General features: G+C 41.1%; 1 protein-coding gene across 4 annotated transcripts in view; it reads right to left on the reverse strand.

Moving 5' to 3' along the window:
- The window catches only part of DMXL1 (Dmx like 1), an 86,172-nt gene extending 74,785 nt beyond the window's left edge, over positions 1-11,387 (reverse strand). For 3 of the 4 annotated variants that reach the window (XM_075488683.1, XM_075488684.1, XM_075488682.1), the window contains exons 1-2: positions 11,195-11,386; positions 515-640 (exon numbers count right to left, since the gene is read on the reverse strand). In XM_075488683.1, the coding sequence (XP_075344798.1) occupies positions 515-640; positions 11,195-11,281 (213 nt within the window). In that variant the 5' untranslated portion in view covers positions 11,282-11,386. Of the gene's footprint in view, positions 1-514; positions 641-11,194 lie in introns of all 4 variants that reach the window. The other variant, XM_075488687.1, reaches the window with a different exon arrangement.
- Between the last annotated feature and the right edge of the window lie 6,250 nt (positions 11,388-17,637).

The raw sequence follows: 17,637 nt of genomic DNA on the forward strand, positions 1-17,637 counted from the left end.
TCTGATCCAGCTTACCTACATAAGAAAAAGAAAAGCTGAGAATTCAAGAAAGCAAAACCCTGTCCAAGAGCAATTTTAAGCCTTTATGAATTGCTTGAAAGGGATGTCATTTTCCTGGATGACCTGGAAGTGATTTCTGTGGAAGCACTCATCTGCTGCCAGCCACTAACATGTCAAAGCATGTCAGTGACACACCCAACAGTGTGAAGCCACAGTGAATAAGTTACCTTTGTTTCCATTTTACTCATCTTCTAGTCAAAGTCTTGCTATCTCCTCTATGCAGGCCTGGGCGTTTCTGTATCGTCCTGTTCAGCCCTACATATCTTCTACAATCTCATTATCTAAGGTTACTACTTCACATTCACTGTGCTGCTTACCACAAATAAAGACATGAAGCAATCAGCCATTTTACTATTCACTCTTCTGTATTTGCTTTAGCTTGCAAGTATCCACACTCAAGAAGGTGCTTAATATGACATTGCTAGAACGTTATTAGAAACGCTGCTCTACATACCTTCCCCTGTTGCATTGAACAGTCCACACATCCCACCTGAATGTTTCCATGTTTTGCTCCAGGGATTATCTGTAATCGTTCAAAGTCAGTCCCCAATACCACAATATCACACCCTGATGCATATGCCTAAAAAAGAAAAAAGAAACAAGAATTAAGCTTTAGCTATTTACAGCATATCAGTGAAGTATGAAACAGCACAGTCCACGTATCCTACCCATGTAGAACACTATAGACAGAAGTACAGAGGTATTTGCAGAGATCAAACAGATATCTTAATTCTAAATCAAGCAACAGAAGTTGCAAATTACTCTTCCTCCATCCTTAGAAGTGCATCACAACACTTGTGCAACAAACAAACACTGGTTCAAGACAGAAGAGGCAGAAAAGATGGAGTTATGAAGACACCTAAGAAAAGAAAAAGCATGAAGAACAAAGTTCATGTGAAGTAGGAAAAATAATGTATTTCCTACACTGGAGACAGAGGCATTTAAAAATAAATTTTTGAAAAGAGAGAATAGAACTGAGGAGCTAAAATAGTACAAAGCATTCAGCGAGGAATTTAGTAAAGGAAAAATTCAAAAAGGTAACAGAATGAAGCTTAGTTATAGAAAAGCAAAGCTGTGCTTTCAGACTTCTTGAGTCTCCTGTTACTTGCGTTCCATGGATTAATTTTATTTTCTCTTAAATTTATATTTTCACTAAGTAATTTGATATATCTCACACATTCACAGAGACAGCCGATTGAGTACTGCAATGTCCAAGTCAAAATTTCTTCCTATCTTTATGCAAGTTTTGTTAGAAACTGAGCACAGCTTAAAATGGAAAGAAAGATTAAACACTGGAGAAGCTTGTGGAAATGATAGTGAGCAGAATCATCCAATAGGCATAAGAATATAGCATTCAAGGATGAAAGTCCTAGAACAAGGAATATGCATTCATTAAAAAGTTAGAGCCAGGAAGCCAGCAACAAAATTAAGAGCACAAAAAATAGTATTCCGTTACAGAGCAAGAGAAAGATAAAAGGGCCAAAAATGCCATTTTAGTTGGCCAAAAGATTCAAGAGCAGAACAGTCTCATAGAAACTGCAGATGGAAGACTTCTGTATACCGACACAAATGATCTTGCCTTACAACCAACCCTACTAATTTCTAGTATATTAATTAAAAACACTTTTGACTTGAAAAAAAGCAGAAGAACTGAATGCTAGATTTACAAATTTGAAATCTGATTATCATGTTTTCAGGTGTTTCATGTGAAAGAGTACTTTTAGCCAAGCCTGACCTAGACTATCATACCATTACATACATTAAAATAAATAAAATAAAAAATATGGAGATTTCAGTCCAAAGACAATTTTCCCCACAAAGGGTTCAGTGATATTTCACAGAACAACCTTACTCAGAAGACTGTGATAACCATTCTCAGCCAACATTCAGTTATTACTTTCCAACCAGCAGACCACAAGCCACCCTTAAAATAACCTGATAATTGAAAATGCTGTGTAGAATGCTTCTGCAGACTAAATATAACTATATATTTATTTATGATCATTTATTATTGGTCAGGTTGTTGAGCCCCTTTCTGTCCCGTCCCCCCTTCAGCTTCAAGAAGAGATTCAAGCAGTGTTAATTCCTCCTGTCAAAAGAGCAGCATTTATTACAAATTGACATATTAAAGTGCAGGCTCTAAAGCAGTCTAATTAAAAACTCATTCCAAAACAGGAGATTGAGTACTACTTTTTGTTCAAATGTTAAAGTGATTATTTTGATATTGCAATGACACGAACTTTGGACCTGTTCGTCACAGAACATTTTTTTCTTTAGTTAAAAACCATCTCACCTGGTGACTCACTGATTAAGTTCTTAGTCCACTGGGCAAAGGTATTCAGAAGTACCATATATACAATTTTTCCCAAAGCCATTTTGTTGAATTTAGTGTTCCATATGGAGGCAATTTGAAGGAAAAAAAAAAAAAAGTGCTTCACTTTAAAGTGATAACATGGCTTTATTAAAAATGTCTTTAAAAGACTGAAGTGCCAAAGACTGTATGAAGCCCACCTGCTCTTCTGTATGCCCTCTAGGCTTCATCAGCACTTTATAGACTTACTAGATTTCTCCCATCTGGTTCTCTCCATTTCTAGCTTCACAGGCAAGCCTGAGATCACATAGTGTCACAACACTACAATATTTCCACCACGGTGAGCAAGAACTAGCATATATAGTAACATATATCATTAGCAGTGATGCTGAAGTTCATAAACTAACCGTTTTAATGGGATCAAGACTTGACTAGTTTTAACACACAAAAAAAATCCTGAAGTACATTTGGCATTTTGGAAGAACTTTGAAGAACCCTAAAGTAATTATCAAACACCACACACTGGAATCTTTAGGAACTGGTGTATTCATCAGTGTATCAGGAACAAGGACTTAAAACAGTATCAGAATTCAGGATATCTCCTGCTAACCTGGGCTGTGCTGGACAGCAGTAGCTCAAAGAGGTATGCAAACATCGTAGACTTGTTGTTTCCTGAAAATGTCCCCTTTATGAACATAAATTCTTGTCCAAGACCTATAGCTCCCATTTGCTATGTTTAAACGTAGCTATTTTATGTTTAATACTCATTTCTTGCCCAACTTCATATGCTATGTGTTTGAAAAACACATTTGTCAAATTGGGGATGAACTTTCTGAAGAAAAGTTGGGGAATATCTTCTCATCCTAGCAGTTCTCAGTTTTAACAATTAATTATATGTGTATATATTATTATATATTAATTATATTATTCATAAGAATCCAGACCAGGGTGGGGACAAGAGGAGTGCTGCAGTGGGTTGACCCTGGCTGGATGCCAGGTGCCCAAAGCCACTCTATCACTCTCCTCCTCAGCTGGACAGGGGAGAGAAAATATAATGAAAGGCTCGTGGGTCAAGATAAGGACAGGGAGATCATTCAGCAATTACTGTCATGGGCAAAACAGAACCAGCTTGGGGAAATTAGTTTAATTAATTACCACTCAAATCAGAGTAGGATAATGAGAAATAAACCCAAATCTTAAAAAACACCTTCCCCCCACCCCTCCCTTCTTCCCAGGCTTAACTTTACTCCCAATTTTCTCTACCTCCTCCCCCCCAGCAGCACAGGGGGACAGGGAATGGGGGTTGCAGTCAGTTCATCACATGTGTCTGCTGCTCCTTCCTCCTCAGGGTGAGGACTCCTCACACTCTTCCCCTACTCCAGCGTGAGGTCCCTCCCATGGGAGACATTCCTCAATTAACTTCTCTAATGTGAGTCCTTCCCACAAGCTACAGTTCTTCACAAACTGCTCCAGCGTGGGTCCTTCAGGAACAGACTGCTCCAGCGTGGGTCCCACACAGGGTCACAAGTCCTGCCAGCAAACCTGCTCCAGCGTGGGCTCCTCTCGCCATGGTGCCACAGGTCCTGCCAGGAGCCTGCTCCAGCAGGGGCTTCCCACAGGGCCACAGCCTCCTTCAGGCATCCACCTGCTCTGGTATGGGGTCCTCCTCTCTCACATATCCTTACTCCTCTCTCCAGATGCAGTTGTGCAGGTTTTTTTCGCCCTTCTAAAATATGTTATCACAGAGGCGCTACCACTGTCACTGATGGGCTTGGCCTTGGCCAGCAGCAGGTCCATCTTGGAGCCGGCTGGCATTGGCTCTATGGGACACAGGGGAAGCTTCTAGCAGCTTCTCACAGAAGCCACACCTGTAGCCCTCCCGCTACCAAAATCTTGCTACACAAACCCAATAAAAGCGCCCTTTTAAAATATTATTCTTGGAAGAAAAATATAGTCATTCCATCCTTACATTCTGGTAATTCTCCACATTACCTGAAAAAAATTGACATTCAGGGAAAAGAGAATCACTTCTGATATCAGTCTATTCAGATGGATTAGATCATACTTGGTCACACTGACTTCCCAATCCCAAATAAGCTGCAGAACCACTGACTAGCTCATAAGCCTGCAGAGCTGATCTATCCCCAAAGAGGTAGGAAAGAAAAAAAAAAAAAAAAAGAAAAAAAGAAAAAAGCATTTTCAAAGAGCTTCCAAATATAACTACAGCCAAGCAGAAGGATGATGACTTGGAGGTTATTTTTGACATTTAGTCAATGTTCGCCTGCAGGAGAACCACAATTTCAAAGACAAAAGGCAAGGGATGCAGAGGGGAAGGAAGCTGTAAATTAAAAAAAAAAAGTGTCTGAATAGAAGGTAACTAAGCTGTCTGGCAAATGAAACTGCAACAGACTCCCTTTTCTACTGTTGCTTGCCATCCCAATCCCATTACACCTCACACTGACAGGACACTTTAGGAGGGATGCTTGAGTGTTCCTCTCCTCCTAAGCTGTCCTTCTTTTCTTTCTTTGCTGTCCCCACTGCAACTTGCCCATTGGACTATCTCTGTGCAGAGAAGTCACACCCTCATACACACTCACTAGAACCCAGACTCCAGTTCTGAATGAGGTTTCTACGCATTAGTATCCTATAAAGACATTTCTCTAAAACAAGAGCATAAAACTAACTGCTGGACTAATTTTACACTTACATTTTTTTCACCTCAGAAAATTGTATGAGGTTTTTTAGCATGGTGTAATGGAAGTCAGTACTCAGGAGTACAAGATACTTTCTATACCCTAACAGTCTCTCAGATACAACAAAAATGAATTCTGCCTACCAGTCAACTTTATCTACTTTTTACTGCAAGACTTGTCCACAATAGTTTGCATGTCACTCACTTTCATTTTGACAGAAGCTACAGAGATTGCATTTTTATAAGCTATGGAAACTAAGAAAAAAGGTAATTCAAGTGTTCTGTTACATGCAGGGCAAGAAGCAATTTCAGAGTATAAGCATTTCTCGTATCTATACTGTTGCCTACATTACCCGGCCCTCGGGGGGGGGGGGGGGGGGGGAGGGGTGTGGCATAAAATGCTGCTATACAGTTCAACTAGGAAAGAATTCCTAAATATCTATTAATTTAAATAATAATAATTAATAATAATAATAATAATAATAATAATAATAATAAAAACCCCAAGATTACTTTTTAAAGCAAGCAGAGCCTCCAAGTCTGATTTTGGCAAGCCATAAAACCCTTTCACCTTAAGAATGTCCTAGAATATTTACGAGAAAGTTGTCTTTGCACAATGGGACAAGCAGATAATGTTGACATTATCATGTTCTTGGAATGTTTATTAAACAATGCTTTGTTCTTCTGTTACACAAATAAACAAGATAGAACTAGTTCAAGCTGAATGTACGTGGATTTCACTAGCTGTCGACATAGCAAAACAAGCCTGAAATTAGGAAGTGAAAGATGTTTCAGGCCTGTGAAAATAAATGTGATTTTGCATGCAGTGTTGGGTTTTCACACAATTTCTACCCATTCTTTTAATCAGATGTCAGCTCTTATCTCTAAAATTGTATTTCTTTGGAGAAGATTAACAGATACTTTGACAGTAACAGTGCTTTAAAAGCATGTTAGTTTTAACAGAAAATAGTATAGACAATTATATTAACTATTCTAATTTCTTTCTAAAGTGAAAGCCTGATATACAGAACTCTTAAAAACAAAGAACGGTACTGACAAATCAGACTCTACTCTCAACGGAAGAAAAGCAAATGAACAGGGGTCTTGACCTCTTACACAGCACAGCACCTCTAAAGCAATTATTTCCCTTATACTTGACACTCTTTACATACTTCCTCTATGTACTGACATAAAAAGTTTTTGGTATAGTTTCCGCTACAGCTACATAAGGACTGACATATTATCTTGCACAACTTGCACAAACTTTATTTAACTTAGATCTCTTATGTGAAGGGTACAAGCACACCTACCATAAATTGCCAGCTATTATCCACAGGTGAATGCAGTAGTATGTGTGTGCACACATACGCAATTATAAAGTTTTATATATATATAAACACATGCAAATATATACAGGATGAACATACTAACTAGACAGATAATGCAGAACTCTGTGCTGGGCCCAAGGTCATACAGAATGACCTAGCTGAAGCAGACCAAGGGACTGCATTTAACAGTTCACAGTAACTTATTTGGAAATGTTCTCTCCCCACTATAGGTATACTGGAAGCTTACCAGTTCAACAACCCACACTACCTTTTGCTTCTTTTGTTTTGCAGCAGATTCAGTTACTGTATTGGAGGTAATTCTCAAGTCACATCAAGGCCATTTTTATCACTCATGGGTCTCAAGGGTTCTTATGTCCCTTGCAAATGAAATGAAGCAAGTCCCAAAGGTCAGGATGCCCGGGCTCACAATCATATTGACTGATTAAAAAGATTTTATTGAAATTCTATAGCAGCTGAATAATGTGTCTATCACATGTTTGAAAGTGGAAGTTCACAATATGTGTTTTTATGACCTTTACAACCACTTATAGCTTAGGGAAGATTCATTTCCCAGTTTAAAAAAAAAAAAAGCTATTCCAAGGAAAAGCATTGTAGACTAGGAATAAAAACCTATTACAAAAAAAAAAAAAGAAAAACTTATCATTGTTAATTACATCAAGTACCTGTTTCTTCTGCTGGATTGAGCAACAAACATAATACATTCTCAGTCTGCAAGGGCTAAATACTGCTTATATGCAACACAAATAGGCACAGGCAAAAATTAAAGGCAAAATTTAAAAATAATGAAATCTCTTAAGCAGGTGATACTGCAATAACATCTGTATTTTTCTCCTTTGCACAGAATAGTCAAAATCAAAAAGCACAGTCACCATGAACCACATGGTACCTTGCTGAATTACTCTATTAAAAAAAAAAAATCTCACCCATGCAGATATAAATTTGCACTAGTCTTTTTAGCATGGTGTCTCCCCACCCCCATTATTGTATCAAAACTTACACTAGTCTAAGTATTTCATTTAAATATCTTATTTAAAAAAAAATATTTCTTTCATTAAGAAGATTAATTAAATTTAAGAAATACTCTTTCATCATCCTTGGGGATAAAAAAGAGTTTTAATCTATCAAAAGTACTTGAACTAATATACTTCTTTAATGGCAAACTGATTGGCCATGCCCTTAGAATCAAGTCTCACTGAAACTGCACTTTTCATTGAAGTGTAAAGAGGTTTTATCCCATTTTTTCTTTTTTTTTTTTTTTTAGATTAATTCAGTTTAAAAAAAAAATAATTTCTTAAGTTCAGAATAGGTTACCTGGAGCATGGAAAAAAAAAAAGTATCAAAAAGGTTCCTTTCCCTTTTCTAAATCACAGTCAAGAAGCAACTGTAAACAGTGTAACTTCCTAAGTGACTCTTATGACCAGTCAGTTAATTTTCTTGACTATAGATACACACAGAGTTCTAAATACAAAGAAAATGTTAAGTATTTTCTAGACAGATAAGTAACTATTTTATTGAGCCACAGAAACTACTTTTATTTAGCAAAAAAATTTTACAAAGCTGGAAATCTTTGTATCACAACCCAGTATCTTCGGAAAATTCAGTGTGGTCTTGACCAAACTACCCAGAACCCACATTTTCCAAGTGCTTTTCAACTTAACATTTGAAGTTCACAGCTTTGTCAATCATGCAACGCAAGTCTCAAGTCCAGGATGAGTTTAACCACATACACAGAGGAAATCTGTCCAGAAAAGATTCTGGTTGCATTGAAATAAACCATGCAATTTATCTTTCTTTCCCAAATTTTTACCCCTATGAACAAACGCTCTTTTGTGACTTCCATCACCAGTCTTGGGACTTGTGCTTGTTAGCTTGTGCTTGTGCTAAAGTTGCTATTGCTCGTAGTGATTTTTCTTCTCCTCTTCTGATACTTAGCAAAAAACAAATTAAAAAAAATGTTACAGAACCAGAACTGAATAAGCAAAAATGCACAAAGCCAACCAATCACAAAAGGGGTATCAGTGGTGGTAACCCAATAACTGAAATACAACTTCAGTAATATCTAGTACTGCAGTATCCTATGTGATGAACTCCATGAACTTATTAAACAAATGTGGTTTTACTTCAATATTTCAAATCTGAAAACAACAAAAAAAAGCAAAGGATGTAGTCCACTGTGGATAAGTACATGCAAAATAAAACAATTAGATTTCAGGAGGAGTGCATAGAGAGTAAACAGTTTAATTCTGACTTCTGAAGGCTGAGTTCGCATTCATTTAGCGTACCATACGTTATTACCACCTGCTCTCAGCAGATAAACAACAGCCATACTTCTTATATATAGAAAAAGGCTCATAAGCATCAAGATACCATAAATAAAAGACATGCCAAAAACTCCTTATCAGGGTTCTCTCTAAGAAAGCTCAAGCTCCACTTGACACTTCGCATCCTAAAAAAAGAAGGCCAGAACAAGAAACCTCTGCCACCTGCACACCATTAAGACAAGTATCTCAAATACCATTTTAAAACAGAACTGCACATATTCAAAAAGGTACATGCAACTCAGTGGATACAGGCACTTTTTACAAGTTTCGCTTCCAATTTTTCACAGTTTAGAAGAATCTGTTATTTTTAGCTTAGAACTGTAATATTTTAGAACTTTGCACCTTAAATATTTAGCGCAGCACATCAGACAATATTCTGGGCCATATTGTATCACAAAAGAAAAATCAAGGTACTACAGACCAAGTTCTCTTGTCAGACAAAGGTAATTCACCCTACCTATACAGTACAAAACCCTGAAATACCAAATCCTTTGAGTTCTCAGCCACAAAAACTGGAAGCATAGAAGTTTGCTGAGACATATTTTTTTCCATTTCTAAGATATCACTCAACAGTATTTATACTTATTAATGTTTATATCTTGACTTCAGAGATGGGAAAACAACTGTTGATTTTTCTTGTTGGATTTTCTAAAGGTTAAGTCCACCATTTCTTTCCAAAAAGGCAGAAATTAGCTTCACTACCTTTCGCTTCTTAATCCTTCTGAGCAATCTCGTGAACTTAACATAGCATTATAAAATGAGTAACAGCAACAACAACAACAACAAAACCACTCTGAAGCAGTCGAGGATATTTCTGTTAGCAGTTTTAAATCCGAGGAAAAGAAATCCATTAATAACTTTCTGGGGAAAAGGACAAACAAAGCAAGATGAATGTGTCCATAGGAAACATTGTTACTATATCAAAATAGCTCTTGTAAAAAAGAGACCATAGAAACAGTTACTGAAAACTGCACTTCCCAATTATTACTTTCTCCCCAAAGAGAGATTCTTACTCTTCTTATCCATTGGGGAGCTCTAACGCTTTTGATAAGTTAGACCATAACAGGCAGACAGCACTTCAGCAACACTGATAACTCGAACTATTTCCTCAAAAAAGAATGGTATCAAAATGGGAAACCTACAAGAAAATACTTTGAAAGCTTACTAGCATTTCCCTGCAAAGCAAACCTCCTCATCTCTTACCAAATGATTCCCCACCACTGGTGAGTCTTTAGGATACACAAAATCAGAAAGCTTGGCAAAGCTGGAAATTGAAGTTCCAACTGCTGCAGTTTAAGAAGTCTTCCCACATGAACTTATTTACAGGATTCATTTTTTTGGAAGCAAGCACATCACCGGACAAGGCTGTAGATAAACGGACTTTGCAAAGCCAGCCTAACTCTGGGGAAGCAGCACTAGGGTGCTTCGCTCTGAACCCTGACTGTACCCCACCTTTCCAGCACTGGCACTGCACTGCAGCCGCAGCGCAAAGCTGCAAGTAGCCAGCCAAGTTTAACTGTGTACAAGAAATAGGACAGAAAAAAATAAGTTTCTTAATTCTTGCATTTCTATCTATCATTCCCCTATCAAACTCAAAACCACACTATGCTGTAATTATGGGTGGCCAGAAAAGGTAAGGTTAAAAATAAGCAAACGTGGTGCACTGAGAAACTTTGCTGTGTTTTATTTCATTGCTCTTCAGCTCAAAACGGAAGGCAGAAAGGGTATATTTCGGAGGGAGGGTGGGAAGAAAAACACAACAACAGAAGTCTGTTTACAAAACAAAAGTGAAAGGGAGAAAACCAAACACTAATAAAAGGCTCTAGCTTTTAGCAAATACTGCAACTGTTTTTTCTCCACTCTAAGCATAAACACCGACAGGGAGTTCAAAAACGGTTTTAAAATCTTAACACTAAGGCACAGTATTTCAAGATCTTCTTGAGCTATGACCAGCAAGGATTTCCATTACATACCTGACCGAAAGCGAGTGCTGAAATTCCGCTCCACAGACGTCGCACGTACCGGCTGCCGTTTATGTAATCTTTCATCAAAGCCACCATATTCCTGCGTTAGCGGAGCCCCCTCAGAGCGGCATGCGGGCGCCTGCCTCTGCCGGGCACCGCACTCGCCCCGCGCCCCTTCCACCCTGCCCAGCTAGAAACGCCGCCCGTCCCGCCCACCCCAGACGCTGCCCGCACCTCCGGGCCGCCGCTCCGGGAAAGTTTTCACGCCTCCCTCCCCGCCCGGCCGCGGGCAGGTGTGCCGCAGGCCGCTGGGGAAGCCCTTCCCCGGCGGCGGGCAGTGCCGCCGCCGGCCGACGACGTTAGCGGGGGCGAGCCGCCCCGCTCCAAGGGCCGGCTGCCGCCGCCGCGCCTGACGCAGCCGCTTTCGGCGCCGGCTCAGGCGCCGGCGAGCGCGGCGCCGGGGCGCGGGCCCGCCCGGGCCCCGGCCGAGGACTCACCGTGAAGGGCTGGTCGTGCAGGCTCCCCACGGAGAAGCAGTTGTCCCCAGGGTTCACGGCCCCCGTCAGCACCTGGTGCAGGTTCATGGCGAGAGGCCGCCGCCGGCCCGCCGGCCCCTGCCGCTCGGCCGCCCCTCGTCCCGCGGGCGGCGGAGGAGGCGGCGGCACATACCGCGGGGCGGAGCCTCGCCGGGCGGGCGGGGCGCGGAGGCGCAGCGCCCCCTGCCACCGGCCGCGCCGCCTGCCCGCTGCCCGCCGAGCGGCCGCGCCGCGCCAGCTCTCGCGAGAGCGCGCCCCGGCGGCGTCACCGCCGCCGCCCGCCCCCGACGGCACGACCCCGCGCCCCTCGGCCGCCCCGCCGCACAGCCGGCTCCTGCAGCCGCGCATGCGCGCCGGCCGCCACAGGCGACGGCAGAGGGGGCGGGGGGCGGCTCCTGCCTGCGCATGTGCGAGCCGGCTGGCCCCGCCTAAGCGGCGCATGGTCAGTCGGGCAGGCTGTGGGTGGCGGTCGGGAGGGCGGGCTGTGCGTGGTGGTAGCTCAACGATGAATTTAACTGCCTTATTAAAATAGCCTTGGAAAATGCTGCCTCGGCCTGGTGGCCAGGGGTCGATGTGGCTGAGCCAGGGGGTGGGCTGAAGGAGGGGTTGCTGCACTAATTCATGCAAATGAAAGAAAGGTTCCTCCCATTTTCTAAAGCCGCCTGATGTGAGAAAAATCCATCAGATTTGGCACTGTGACTATATAGATATTCCTTCAAAACTTGTCAAGCCTGCCGCCCCACCTCCCGCCTCGCTGGAGCGGACACAGGCGTCGGTAAACCCCTACAAGAGTCAGTAACCCCAAACGCATCCCCTTCCAGCCCGCATAATTTCACAAGCAGAGGGACTCGGCCACAGCCTTTCCACAGGCCATTACAAGAGGAAGCATCTGGCGATGGGAGATGTGGTTCCCTGAGAACCAGATGGGAAACGAAGATGACATTTTCCTGGGACACCAGGTTAGCTGTAGGCAGCTGGGTTGTTCACCTTCCTCATAGCATGAGAAAAAAGAAAATGGGAGCCATCTATGATGGGTATTGCTTTACACACAAGTTAAGAGCAGGATTACTGGAGGCCAGTTTGGTCCCACGAGATGAGAGAAGGTCGAGTCAGGCCCAAGTGCGACAAGCAGTGTAACCTGCACGTTCGGATGACAGGAGGGTCTTCAGATCCGTCCTACCAGGGCACCTCACCATTTAAGTAGCTCTTCACCTCTAAATGGACTGCAAGATTGAGGTGTCTCCCAGTTGTGAGAAAGCATGGCCATTCTCTCTGCTACGCTGAAAGCACTTTATGTCTTGTTATTAACATTTCTTTCCACTGTAATGAGGTTTTAGTATTCCACCAATTTCTCATAGAAACTTCACCATTACTTGTGTTTTCCCATGTAAACTGCAGCTCCCACATCGATTTTCACTTTTACGTTATCCCAGTATCAAATATTAGAGGCTCTTTCTGCCCACCACCTGTTCCAAGAAATAATACAAAATCAAAATCATTTCAGGATGTATAGGCATAACTTTGTGTATCACATCCCGCAATATTTATAAGGTGGTGGGATATATAATATTTATCTGTACATGGCAATGCCTTTTCTTCTTGTGTTACTTTTCCAGTCCTTGTGTAAGCAAAGTCAACCTCATGCCCTTCCAGGCACGGTGTCTCACACGTTAGGAAATATAAGCCTCACATCCTTTGAAAAGCAGATTGAAAAGCATTTCGCCATAACACTGGTTGCTGCAATAATTCATGCAAATGAAAGAAAGGTTCCTCCCATTTTCTAAAGCCTTCTGATGTGAGAAAAATCCATCAGATTTGGCACTGTGACTATATAGATATTCCTTCAAAGAGCCATGGTTTTCTCATGCTGGTTATAAACTGCAATCACCCTAATCACTTTTGCTTTGGAAAGGATCAAAAAGCTTTTCACATCATCCTATCAATGAATAGTGATCTGACCCTTGCCAGGAGTGCTGATCACTGGTAAGTGATCTTATCCTTCTGCCAGCTGCAGAATCTCATAAAGCAACCTTAGTAGATTTTTAAGTGGATTTTTAAGTTAGTGGATTTTTAAGTTAGCAAAAATTATTTTCATTGGGTTCTAAGCAAAAAAGTGAATTATGACTGAAAACAGCAAGAGGTCCTTATTTGTCGTTTTCAGCATGGCCCTCTACTTCTGGGCTCAGACTGTGAACCACTCGGCTTTGGCTGCAGCCAGCTGATACTCTTCCCACAGGGATTGCTCTGGAATACGCTGGAGAGAAAAGTCGGAGATCCTGCAGAACCATATTGGCTCTTCAAGCCTTATTCACTCCACAGGTGTAAAGCACATAGGATTTGCAATACGATGAGATTACAGGGTAACAGTAGGCAGCAATCCCAGACCCCAGTCTGAAGAAGGTGAAGAATTCAGGAAGAAGGGGAAACTCGGGACACCAAGTAAAAGAAGAAAGGGAGAGTTTTACTGATGACTGCTTCTTAATCTATATCTAATTACAACACAATATGATATGTTTACAACTGACACACCCTAACATGCTGATATGGTAAGAAAATATGGAACTTTTCATTTCCTTCCTAACTAGATTTGGTCTATGTGACTATTCAGATTAACATGTTTGGCTTACTTCATAACAGAAAGGACATTACCTTTTATCCTCTCCTCTGTGGATAGAGTGAGAGCCTATGTCATGACATGCCAGGCACATGCATCCATATCCCGGCTCCCATCCCCACGGGGATGGGGCACTACCCTCCCGTTCCCACATTTGCTGTCAGCAGTGAGCTCTAGTGCAGGAGCTCTCACTCCTTGCTGCCGATTCCTGACACTGCTGCTGTGCCTCTTCTACGTCTCAGCCTGAGGGATGCCAAGGGCAGCCACCAGAAGTGGGATTTGGGCACACGTCCTTCAGTTTGGTGCCCATTGTCACTTCTCTTGCAACATCGGTGAATTCAGCTACAAACAAATCATGTACTGTATATTTTCTTATAATATCAAAGTGAATGCACTGTTGGACACTGACAAATTTCAGCTGTGCCCTGTGCAATTTCATACTGCAGGCATTTAAAAAAAAGCTTAAAATGATTCAATACAATTAAAAGTATTGTATGTATTATAAAATACATTGTCTTGTTGACAAAAACACAGAGGTTTGGTTTTGCTCAGATTTTCAAAACTTGACACTTATTGGAAGGTAAAAAAAAAAATTTCAGAAAGCTAATAACCACCACAAAAGTGTTTCCTGTGCTTTTTGTTCATTTTGCATATTTTTCTCACCTTCTCAGTAAACAGTTTTTTACAAAAAGCTCTTCGTTTTGCCTTTCAGTCAGAAGTATTTAAAAAACAGAAAAGGCATTGAGTTTGCCCTACAGGATTACAAAATACTGTCACAAGCTCCTTTCTGTTGTTTTGCCCCCTAACATCAGTAAATCTTCTTTCTTTGGGTCTTTCAGGAGCTGTAATTCTTCTCACAAGCTGCTGACTCCTGTCATTCACAACTGCTGCTGAACATGGTCACTCAGTCCTTGCCTTTGGCTTTTTAAAGGGGCACTATACAAAATATTCTCAGTATCAGAGTAGCAGAAGACAGGAAAGACTCTCACTTCCCAATATTTTAACATATAGTGGCTGTGGCTGTTCTGAAAGTCTGCCAGAGTTTCAGCATTTGTGCATGTGTAGAAGGGCTTGGAAGTGAATGATTTGCTGCTTTTTGGTTATTGACCAAAGCATTACTTTTTCAATAACAATGAGGCCTTTGAATGCTCCAAAAAGCAATACCATGTATATATATACACGCATTTTTCATTAGTAAATCTTACTTCTATTTCCCTAATAATGTCCAAGGAAAGTCCAAATGAGAATTTTAAGTCATACTCCCATAAGTCTCTTCTAAATTAAAAATTGCACCTCTGAAGCAAATCCATATTAACAATATTCTTCAGTGTAATGCAGTAGAAAATTGATGTATATTTGTAAATTATTTCACTTGCACAAGTACAATGACATACTTTGTCTTCTTTTGGTACAATAAACATCCATGAGTCACTCATTAACAGCAGTGAGCTCGCTTATGTCAATGACACACAGGCAGCTTTGAAAGAAGCTGGCATTTTAAGTGGCATGTTTAGAGTTTGTCTACAGTACTAAAAAATGTTTTCTTCCCTGATTTCTTAAAATAAGCTATGGCCAGGTAGCATTCTTTTGGTTGGGCTTCCCCCCCCCCCCCCCCCCCCGAAATAATTTATCATACGGAATTCATTATATTTTAACTTGCTTCTTACAAAAACAATGCATTGCAGCCAGGAACAACTGTTCCACTTCATATACTCTTTAACCTTGTCTTCATTGCCCTTGATCTTTCTGCAGGGTTTCTTTGGTTTGTGAATACCCGAGGCAAAAGTCTGACCTTAGTGAGGTCAAGAGAAAAAACCCTTACTGATGTCCCCAAGATCTGGAGTTCCCCCTCTGTGCCCACACTGGGAATCATGTGAAAGAAGTACTTGATTCTCTTCTTGAGCTTTTATGACTTTTAGTAGTGTAAAAAGAGTCCAAACACAGCATGGCATCTTGGGAAAACATGAACATGAAATGCATAAATACATAAACATTGACATGTAGTAGTACGGTCCTAAACAGTTGACCACGTCGTGAAACCTTTCTTTGCAAACAGGTTGCTTTGTTCATGTCTTCAATACCCTGTGTTTTATATCTGTAGCCTGCAGGTTAGAGTGATATTTGCTACTTCTTTTGTACTGTTTTCATTTGGTGAAAGACATTTTGTAACAGCTCATGTTGCTGTCACATCTCTTAATATGTACAGTGCAGTGCATTCTCTTTCACTTCAGTGATCTGATATAACCTTTTACTTGGTGAAGGAGATATATGCTGACTGGTATCCTTTCTTACAAGAGATTAGTAAGGATGTTTTGATTTATTAAATTCATCTTTTATTTGGCTTTTGGTGATACTTCCATTTTATAAGCTTGGAGTATCTTCAGTAGTTGTTTCCAAGGTAAAAGCCAACCATTATTAGATCCTTCAGGCTTGCAAATTAACAGTTAACAATTAATAAGTAACAAGCTTTCAAAATTTCCATTCATATTTAGAGTTTTACATTCATTTAACAGAGATTAAAGCTACTTTTGAAGAAAATCAAGAAAGGGCTGCTGGATAATGCATTAACTGTCCACTCTTTCCCTGTGTATTTATAAAATATTCTGTGATCACTAATAATTTAGAAAATGGAAATTAGGAGGTTTTTTCTTTGCAGCATTTACTGATCCTTGTATCAGTAAGCTGAGCTTGACACCAGTTCATCTAGACCCAATGAGCTTGGTGGGAAGACTGGGCCAGGCCATTTGCTCCTACCTCCTGTTCACTATTTCTTTATCCCTGAGCTCCAGACAGTGGTGTTTTAAAGCGTGATTTGGAAAGCTCGAGTCTTGGCCCCTGTCTGTGGAGATGGTGTGCGTTTCCCTTCTTCCCACCAGGGACCAGCAGGATCAGGGCCAGGCAAGGGCAGGAGTGTGAGCGGGAGCCGAGGACAGCTGAGGACGCTGAGCTGGACTTCATCTCTTGAGTGAAGGTGGGAGGGTGGTCCTGGGGAGATTTCTCATGGATCCCTCCATCGTGTCTCCAGCAGACTGCTGCCGAGCCATGGGGCTGCACCACAGCAGGGCTGTGAGAACCAGGCAGGCTGCTTCGGCACGCAGCCACTGTACAAAATACCTGCTGGTGGACTCTGCAGTGTGTGGTTGAGAGTGATCTTGCATGGCATGTAGGAGTCCTGTCTTACTGCAAATGCTAAACAGTGCCAATTTCCAGACACATCAGTCAATTTTCAAATGTCATCAATCTTCTTGTGCGCAGGGTACTTTTTGTGCCATGGTGCAATACTCGGTATCCTGGAAATGACTGAGACAGGCTTTCTCCGCCCATATAAAGATGCCCTTTTAGTTGGTCGGTTCTCTGTGTAGACCTGAGAGACTCCATCTGCCCTTGGAAAAGTTTCTCTGACAGCTTACCTGCTGGCGCTGAACTCTGATTAGGCTGCTCATGTATAGTCTATTACTTGAAATTCACATGGAAGGCTATTGAAATATGCATTATGCAGTACTATTTACCAGAATGTATTTGTCCTTTTTATGTAAAGTCTAAATTATTCAGTAAGTCTATTCTTTTCCCAGAGATAGTGTTGATTTCAGGTTGAGTATAATACCAAATATTTATTTTTTAGTTTACTATGAAATGTTAAATGATATGTAAATAAATATGTAGACTCCACATTCACGTAATGAATATTCTATTCATACTGCCAGTCTATTCTAATAAAGAATATTCCATTATTTTGAACTTTCATATATGTTTTCCATATCATATTTAAAAGGGTGACACCCTTTGTAAG

This window comes from Mycteria americana, chromosome Z (assembly GCF_035582795.1).
Source record: "Mycteria americana isolate JAX WOST 10 ecotype Jacksonville Zoo and Gardens chromosome Z, USCA_MyAme_1.0, whole genome shotgun sequence".
NCBI lineage: Eukaryota > Metazoa > Chordata > Aves > Ciconiiformes > Ciconiidae > Mycteria > Mycteria americana.